This window comes from Atta cephalotes, assembly GCF_000143395.1.
Source record: "Atta cephalotes unplaced genomic scaffold scaffold00010, whole genome shotgun sequence".
Lineage (NCBI taxonomy): Eukaryota > Metazoa > Arthropoda > Insecta > Hymenoptera > Formicidae > Atta > Atta cephalotes.
This window is the reverse complement of record NW_012130074.1, coordinates 2,927,014-2,936,921: the sequence shown is the minus strand read 5'-3', so window position 1 is coordinate 2,936,921 and position 9,908 is coordinate 2,927,014. Positions and strand designations below refer to the sequence as shown.

Sequence of the window (9,908 nt, the reverse complement as noted above, 5' to 3'; positions counted from 1 at the left end):
ATATATATATATATATATATATATATATATAATTGAATCGAGACATCTTTAATCTTTTAATGTGAATTGATTGTATATTCTGATAATTATATTGCTATTAAGTATTATTTTATTATTTATTCTTCTATATTTGTTATAGCTATATTCTATATTTATTTTTATATTTACATTTCTATAAATATAAATTTATAATTATACTTCTTTTTTATCTAGTTGATAGGAATTTAAAAAAATATATATTATTTAAAAAATCTGTTGAGGGAAAAATAGTTTCAAATTGTAATTTACAGCCTTACCTGGAAACTAGCGAGAATCGTATCCCATAGGAATCTCTTTGATCTGGGATCCATACCCGTGCTTGGTTCATCCATAAGAATCACCTTGGGTCCACTGACCATTGCCATCGCAAAGCTAAGTTTTCTTTTAGTTCCACCAGAACATTCTTGGCTCTGTTTGTCAGCATGTTCGTGAATCTGCAGACCGGTTAAATACTGATCCACGATTCTGCAACATAATAATTACAAAACAATATTGCATCAATTATACTGGAAATGTTAGTATCAACAGACACGATAGTGTCTCGCGCCAAATGGATGTTTTTTTGTCTTTTTTTAAAAAAGTAAATTTGTTATGTTAACTTATACATCAGAAAACTAGATTGCCATATGAAAAAGGAACTTAATTATAATGCTACAGTAATTTTTGACGCTGCAGTAGAACTGTAATTTTTAAGTATCAAACAGACTTCTTTAAATTCTATTATAATTTAATTGTTTATATGTTTATATGTTATAATTCTATAATAATTAATTGTTTATATAAGTTAATTGTTTATATAAGTTAACTATTATATATTTATATAAGTTAACTATTATATCCCTAAAAAATTAATTATATTTTATTAGATGAATATTGAAAGAATCGCACCTGTCGACTTCGCTCCATGGAACACCGCGAATCGCGGCATAGCATTCCAGATGCTCTCTTACAGTAATATTCTTCCATTGAGCGTCGTGCTGGGGACAATAACCCATCTGCCGAAAAGCTTCTGTCATATGGGTGTTAATGTTATGACCGCTAATCTGCACTCTGCCCTTCGTCGGTGCCTCCTCGGCGATGATGATCTTCATTGCCGTGGTCTTGCCGGCACCGTTATGACCTAATAGTCCCAGAACCTCGCCTGGTTCTACTGCTAACGAGAGGTTTCGCACAGCAATCTTCCGCTCATCCTCACGCTTTGGACAGCAGGATGATCCTGATTCTTTTTGTCGATATTCCTTTCGCAGATTCTGTCATGTGTTTTATGACATGTGAGATAGAACTTTGCATTCCAGTAAAAAAAATTAATTTGAATATTTGCGTTATAAAAATTGCTTTAAGTTAAAACAAACTGTGTTTGTGTAATTAATTTTGTTATAAATATTTTGTTATTAAAAGGATCCCAAAGTCGTTTTTTTTTTTACCAATTAAATACAATAATTTTCGTAGAATGATATCGTATATTATCACAGACGAGATACTATTAATTAAGACCAACATCCTTACGGATGTCGTAGTAGACATATTTATGCATTTATAACTCAATAATATTCGATTTTTCTTTAAAATTGCGATTTCAGTGTTATCGTTATCAAAGTTTGATTATCAAGAGAGATGATAACTGCAAAGAAAAAATGTTTCTACAATATATAGGATGTTATAGCTTTACAAGTATGCATATTTATTTATGGAACATTTATGTAATAAAAAAATCATGAATTTAATAATGTATGAGCCAAATATTTGTTAATAATAGCAAATTTATATCAATTCATCAGTGTCCTTCAATTATCTCCGAATCCTTGAAGCTCTTTTTATACCATCAAAAATTTGCCCAGGGTCTTTAATATCTTTAGTATTTCGTCGGTGACATCAGTTTGCTTTTTACTGCATCGAAAATGTCGAAATTTGAGGCAAATAAGTGTCATTTGCGCGAAGTGTTAATCTTTTGTTTCAAATGGAAGAAAACTGAAGCTGAAGCTTTATGGTAATAGTGCTCCTTTCGATAAAACAGGCAAAGATTAGTTTCGACGCTTTAAAAGTGATTTTGATGTGGAGGATAAAGAGTGTTCTGGCCAAGAACATTCGAAGATGAAGAATTGTAGGCATTGTGGATGAAGACCCATGTCAAACGCAAAAACAACTTGCAGAAGCATTAAATTGTGCTCAATCTGTATCTTATTTCCAATCGTTTGAAAGTTTTGGGAAAAGTCTACAAGGAAGGAAAATGAGAAATCCTGTATAAACTGAAGCCAAGAGACATTGAAAGATGAAAAAACCATCTGCGAAATTCTGCTTGCTAAGCAACAAAGAAAGGGGTTTTTACATCGTATCATCACTGGGGATGAAAAATAGATTTACTTTGGCAACTCTAAATGTCGAAAAATCATTTGCGACCCCGGCCAGTTTTTAACATCGATGCCAAAGCGGAATATCTTTGGAAAGAAGGCAATGGCATTTGGAGGGATCAGAAGGGTGTAATGTACCATGAACTGTTAAAATCTGGTCAAACAGTCACAGAGGATCTCTACCGAGAACAAATTATCCGTTTGAGCTGAATTACACGAAATTACACGAAAAATCAGAATATGAAATAAAACAGCATAAAATAATTTTGCTTCATGACAACTCGACGTCACAAAACTTAGCAAGGAAATGTTAGAAGCACTTTGCTGGGAAGTGCTATCCCATGTGACTTATTCATCAGACTGTGCCCCTTTCGACTACCACTTGTTTCGGTGGCACATGGCATTTGTTGAGGAACGCTTCAATTCTTATGAAAACATCGAAGAATAATGGATCTCTGACTAGATAGCCTTCAAAGATGAAACATTCTTTTGCCGCGGAATTCGCTTGCTCCCCGAAAGATGGGAAAAAGTCATCGCTAACGATGAACAATATTTTGAAATACTTTTTCATTTTGTTTCTAAATAAAATATATATATTTGCAAAAAAATAAACGGAACTTTCCGATTGACCTAATATATTACTTTTACAGATTTGGGAATTCTTTTCCAGAATACCGAAACAAAACTAAAGTGCATTTTAAAATTAAAAATTGATGTTTTCATGGAGCATTAATAAAATTTATTTATAAATTAGGTAGTGCTGCTATAATATCTCTCTTTCATGAAACTTTTAAAATGGTTACTTCTTTGACACTATTTTTCTTAAAATTGTCATATGTTAGTCAAATTTTGTCAACGAATTCGTGTTCAGCAAGCAAAGATACATCGGAAATGATTATTCACATTCGTATTGCAAAATAATTTGGACAGTCTAATGTCCTCAATTGTCCATACTTGATCTACTTACTTGGAGCAATACTAGAGGCGGTTCTTGACTGAGGGCCGGTGAAACGACAAAATTGAAAACCTTTTGTCGCTCATTCTTCACATCCGTATCTTCGTGTTCGCCAATATCCGAATTTTCCATAATTTCCTCACGAATGGAATTGCCATCACGCTGTAAAAAAAAGACCTCATCTTATTATAAAAATACATTTCAGAGATATGTTTAATATGCTTTTAATAGATTTAATTAAAAATTTGCTGTTCACTTATAAATATGACTGAAATATATATTTTAAATTATATAAAAAAATTGTTTATCTACAATATTTATTTATTAAATAGGCAAAAAATGATACTATTTAGAAACAAAAATGTACTTGTACACACATATATTTCGTGCAAGAACTATTGAGTTTTTTCAATAACATAAATCATTTTTAGATTATAATTAAATGAAGAAATTTACAAATAAATTAAGAAAAGAAAGAAAATTATTTATAAAAAAATTAATGAATTAAAAAAACAAAGAAAACCAAAGAATTCGACATTTTTCTCCCTATAAGATCAAATGATTTGAATCATAACAAGATATAAATATGAATATGAAACAATGCTATGTAACTTTAAAATATATGTTTGTACGTATATAAAGAAAAAATAGGTACGAGTAGTAATAAAAATTTTAAGTGATAATGTTGAATTTGTGCTAACCAGAAAGTAGTGTTTAAACACATCGCTGACATTGCCGCCGCTTTTGTTGATATCCAGTATGAGTAGTACTATAAACCAAACCGGACATTGTAGCAGCGCACCAAAAGCCAGCAATATAATCTCCATAGTGAGGTAATCAGACATGGCGAGATAGTGACAGGCAGCATTGATGGAGCACATCAAATGAACGCGGTCCACGTAGTACACCGCCGCATACGGCACGTACATGCTGTTCAATAAGGAAAAGGCCACGTGCAACGCGAACGAAGCTGTTCCACCTTGAGCAACAAATACGTAACAGGTAATTTTGATGGCATCAATTTCGATAAATTATATTAGAAAAAAAACAGCTTATAAAGCTTATAATTTCAGAGATAAGAGAAAAAAGTATATAAATAGTTCGGCAAATCGACAAGGCTGCAAGTTAGGATTTAACATTCAAAATCAAAGCTTATAGCTAAAGCTTACAGGTTTCAACAATAAAAGAAAAAAATATAAATAGTTTTATTCCATAACTAACATTGCAAATTAGACTTCAAAATAAAAAAGCTTGAAGAAGATGGCTTTCTATTATCATTTCACTGAAAAAAAATGATGAGATGATTTCAGTATATTGGTTTTACTATTTACCGAGTCCTTGCATATCAAGAATCATAACAAGGATGAATGGTAGCAATCCGAAGAAGGTCGCGATGTTCGGCAACATGCTTTGCGCGGAATCCACTTTATCGAAGATGTAACTGAGACATGTAGAGAAGACGATAGACGATGGACAGTAGAGCATGATAAGAATGCCAAGAGTGATGATGGCCGGTATTTCCCGTAGTGAAGGCACATCGAAGAGGAATATAATGCCGAGGATGCACAGGCAGATGAAAATCATCAGGCCGACTAGCACAATGAAGTAGCTAAAAAAGTACGTGGAGAACGACAGGCCATTCACGCGAAGCTGATTCTTCGCTTTGATCTGAAAAATATTTTTATATTGTATACAAAATTTCTGAAAAAAAAACATCACATTTAATTTTAACTTTATGTTTACTAAATCTAGAAACAAATGTACATATAATATATAATAGAAGTAAAATCTAAACTCCACTTTGCTTAAAATCGATAAAAGAAACTTTGAAGTTTTAATTTTAAATAAAGGAGACTTTTAACATCAATAGATTTTTTTGTTTTAGCTTAATAAATATTATTAAGATATATGTTTAATGCTAAATATTATAATCCGTATAATGAGGTATAAGATTTAAGAGCAAAGCCCTTACTTCGCGATCGTTAACCATATCCACTGCTAAAGTAATCGGCAATATTATGAAAACCATGCCGAGAAAAATAGCACAGCTGGCTGCGCCAATATTGAACTGTTGGGGTTGCGACGTTTGCTGGAAAGGATGTGTATGAACTTCGATCGGCGTAGCTTCGTTCTTACCCGAGATCAATCTAGATAAAAATTTATAATTCGTAAAAATATTATTCAATTTGAGGCACATACTTATCATCTAACTAAATTACAATCTCTTTTGTTTGTTTAAATTAAAAATGTTTCAAGAAATTAATTTATAGTTTCTACTATCCTACAATGTTAATTTCTTTATGACTTCATATTTTTAAAAATATTTTATAAAGAGGGTACAGCCCACTTGACGCTACAAAGTATTTGCTTTAAAGTATTTGAACAAATTGAAAGAAAAAATTTTATTAATTGATCAATCAAAAAATGCTTCGAAGCATTAGTAGCATCAAATGGATTGTAGACAAAATGTAATATATATTGAGCATCTTTTATTTTAAGGAATTTAAATCTTAAATATTTCATCTAAATATCTTAAATATTTCCTCTTTATTTTTTCCACATGATAGACTCACCTATAATAAGCGTTCGAAAGAATGTTTATCAATATCGGAAGAGAATGTTGCATCGTATCGTTGTATGTGACGGTCAGGTTGAGTCGCGGTAGATTATAATCATTAATGTTGAAGGCGGCTATATGTGGCGCGATATTCATTAAATTCGCGAAATTACCATCGTATTCTTCAATGAGCTTCGTATCTTGAGTTATACTGTCTATCAACTTGGTAATGTCGTGATCAGTATTATTTAAGTAGAGGATCTTGGTTTCGTTGTATGTATCTAAAAAATGGAAAGTATACTATAATGAATTTGATTTTTCAAAAATAGTAACAATTTTATATTAAAACAATATTAAAAATATCATATAATTCGTGTTCTATAAACTAAATTTTTTATCCACAACTTCATGAATCTGATTAATTCGTAGCAATCTTTAATTAAAATATAATATATAGGAACATTGTTCTTTATAGAACTGATTTGCAATTAATATACCATTTCAAAATTAACAAAAATTAATTGAATGTAAATAAAAAAGAAACTAAACTATTTTGCATAATTTTAATCACTTACGGCTATCGAGTTTTAGCGACTCCATCTTGACATCGACCGTTCGGATGCTGTTCAAATAGAGACCAAGCGCTACCAGAGCTAATGGCGTAACGATTGTGAAGTATAGCAGTTGGAGGTTCCTGAAGAGTCTGAGTACTCTTATACGTAACATGGCATAGAGTATTTGAAAGAAGTTAGGCCGAATCTTGATGGCATCTAGGCCGAGGCCAAGTACAGGTGGATTTCGATCATTATGGATGCCGTCCGGCAAATCGTTGGCTATAATTAATAAAATAATTCCATAATATCACTAACTAATGATTAAACAACATATACATATAGATATTTAATATTAATTAATGACTTATAGATAATTAACAAAAGAGTTTATTTATTTTAGGAAAAAACGAGAGAAGAAATGATTCACGTACCCTTCCCTTGACTGTCGCCCTGTATGATTACTCCCTCGTTCTGTAAGCTCTGGTATGACGTGCTCTTAGACTGCAATGAAAGTGATCGGCTGAGCGCGCGATTACGCACCATCTTCTTCGACAGATTGTCCATTGTGCACTCAGTCTCTTCATCCTTTTCCAGATGCAAAAATACCTCTTCCAGAGTAGTCATCGACACACCATAGCTGCTGATGCCAAGCCTACTCGAACGAGTCTTGATCTCATGCTCGATGGCGGAGAAAAGGGGTGCAAAATTTTCCACAGAATTGTGAGGTAGAATAAAGCTCAGTTCCCGACCGTGACGTCTTGCCTTCTCCGCTTTACTCACATGTGATGTTACTAACCGGCTGATAGCATGTTCTCTGGCATTACCCTCCAGGACTAATCTGCAAAATAATACAAAATATAATATTCATTAAATGTTCGAAATTATTTTATTTTTGATGAAAAACTGTATACACTTTGCAATTCCTTATTCTTATTGATATAAGCTCTGATAAAATACAACACTGAATTTTTGTACTATCTCATGCTTTTCTATAGAAAATAAAAAAATCAAATAATTTCTACATTTGTTAAAATACATATAATTGTAAAACAAGAAAATTCCTTTTTTGTAAAGTTTTTCTTTAAATAAAAATTCTTAATTTAAAATTCAAAATTTAAGAATTTTTATTTTATAAAATTTTAATGAATTTCCTGTCAATGTAATGTAAGAATAAATACTATAATAGTAGCATTCATACGTTAAATGGTATCCAATGCCGAATTTGTTCTTTAAAAACAGAGAACTGCCACAACATCTGAGCCTTCCCTTGCTGATTACTGCCTTCCTGTCGGCGAGAATATCCGCCTCGTCCATAAAGTGAGTTGTCAATAGAATCACTTTTCCGTGTCGTCTTGACTGGAGAAGAGACCACAACTGTCTTCTCGAATAAGGATCTACCCCCGCGGTAGGCTCGTCAAGGATAATAATTTTGGGATCGCCGATGATCGCGATTCCCACAGATAGTTTTCTCTTCTGTCCACCACTTAGATATCGTGCGAAAGTGTCCGCTTTCTCGACCAGATCAATGTCTTTCAGGGTTTTCTTCACCTGAAGATCAAATATGTCAATCTTTATCGATTTTTACTCTATTTTAAATAAAAATATCGAGCTTCATTATTAATACAAACTATTATACAAAGTAATATATAAATCAGTATAATATAAATATAGAATAGAATACACGCGTATAAATAATTTTACTCTTTAAGTACCTCATGTCGTATCATCGAGCGTGGAATGCCACGAACCGCGGCGAAGAACTCGAGGTGCTCGCGCGGCGTCAGTAAATCGAAAAGAATATCATGTTGTGGACAGACTCCGGTCATGCTGCGTATTGCTCGCATGTCGTTAGAATCACGCACATCATAACCAAATATTAGAGCGGTGCCAGATGTAGGTGCGGTCAAGCCTGTAAGGATGTTGAAGAGTGTGGTCTTGCCGGCGCCGTTATGACCGAGGATGGCAGTGATTTGACCTTCGTAAATAGTCAGATTGATGCCATTCACCGCCTTAATCTCCGGTTGTCTGCACTTGTGGAATGATTTGTAGAGATCAGCTATCCTGATCGCTTCGCGGCCCTTCATCTCACGCACCACCGGTTCCACGTCGCGATTCGCCTCCTCGCCCGGAATAAATGAATTTGATTCACCGTTTGATGATGGCACCTGTAAATATTTCTATGAAAACGACAATTGACACTCCTATAATTCATCAACAAATAATATCTTTATTATATGTATATACTTTTACTCATTAACCGTTGCAGTTAATAAAATTATTATTATTATTATCATTTTTATTATTAAAAAAGAAAAAACTAACACACAAAACTTTTAATAATAATTTTAAATGATTTTTATACGTTTTTATAAAATTCGAACTTTTATGTTACTTCAAAATATTTCAATTAGTCCAATGTACAATAGAAAGTCCATTTCAGTAATTTAAAAATATATAGTTATCTAATGTGTGTGTGTGTGTGTGTGTGTGTGTGTGTTAATATATTTCAATGAAAGATTTATAATTTTATTTATATTTTTTGTTATATACACTTAAGAACTCACCCTTTGAACCTTTTTTTGACACCAAAATCCAGGTAAAAAGCAAAACCAAGGTGGCCTCTTTGTTCCATGCTCACCTAGAAATTGATTTTTACATTAAATTTTATCTAGGTTTATCATATATGATCATTTATCATATACATATGTGTATATATTATATACATATATATTACAATATATAAGATAATTATAGCGCATCATGACGCCGTAAATAAATTATTGCTAATTACTTAAATATAAAGGTGCTTTTTCATGCTGACGCTCATTTTTAGCGTCAAAATAGATAATCGAAATCAACGTTTGATCAATTCATCAATTTTTATCACTATTCCAACGTTAAAAATGAGAGTTGAGCATCAATTGAAAAGGCATCTTAAAAGTATTTTCGTACTTAACTTAAAACAAAATTTGAATTTTTCTAAGCAATTTTTTGCATTGCGATAAAAAAGAAACATACTTGGAATTACGGAGTCGAGATAATAGGCCAGATAGCCGTATAAAAAGATATCCAAAGTCATCATGATGAGACTGCCACCGAAAGGTATTCCTGGGCCGGACCAGAGATTGTCGAAATTTACTCCTTCACCTTGCAGATCCAATACCAGAGACTAGACAACACAGTGCCAAGCTTTTTAAAATACATGATCCAGTACAAACACCGAATGTAATTGCCATATAATATAAATGTAAGATGTATTTACATATATGGTACATAGTAATTATATATTTATATATATTTGAGGCTGTATAAGAAATCCACATTGTCAATTATGAAATATCTGCAAGTCTCTCCTTTATTTAATCATTTATTAGTAAGCAATAAATATTTCAAAACGTTTCTTGTTTACTGAGTAAGTAAAATATTTCATTAATAGTACAAAAGAAATTGTTTAA

General features: G+C 32.2%; 1 protein-coding gene across 1 annotated transcript in view; it reads right to left on the bottom strand.

Moving 5' to 3' along the window:
• LOC105627870 (ABC transporter A family member 1-like) overlaps nt 1-9,908 on the bottom strand; it is a 22,153-nt gene that overhangs the window by 2,008 nt on the left and 10,237 nt on the right. Inside the window, exons 9-21 of the mRNA XM_012209145.1 lie at nt 9,472-9,622; nt 9,018-9,091; nt 8,166-8,618; nt 7,652-8,001; nt 6,885-7,291; nt 6,475-6,732; nt 5,916-6,180; nt 5,315-5,489; nt 4,674-5,010; nt 4,044-4,321; nt 3,355-3,504; nt 928-1,289; nt 297-504 (exon numbers count right to left, since the gene is read on the bottom strand). Of these exons, the coding sequence (XP_012064535.1) occupies nt 297-504; nt 928-1,289; nt 3,355-3,504; nt 4,044-4,321; nt 4,674-5,010; nt 5,315-5,489; nt 5,916-6,180; nt 6,475-6,732; nt 6,885-7,291; nt 7,652-8,001; nt 8,166-8,618; nt 9,018-9,091; nt 9,472-9,622 (3,468 nt within the window). The remainder of the gene's footprint in view (nt 1-296; nt 505-927; nt 1,290-3,354; nt 3,505-4,043; nt 4,322-4,673; nt 5,011-5,314; nt 5,490-5,915; nt 6,181-6,474; nt 6,733-6,884; nt 7,292-7,651; nt 8,002-8,165; nt 8,619-9,017; nt 9,092-9,471; nt 9,623-9,908) is intronic.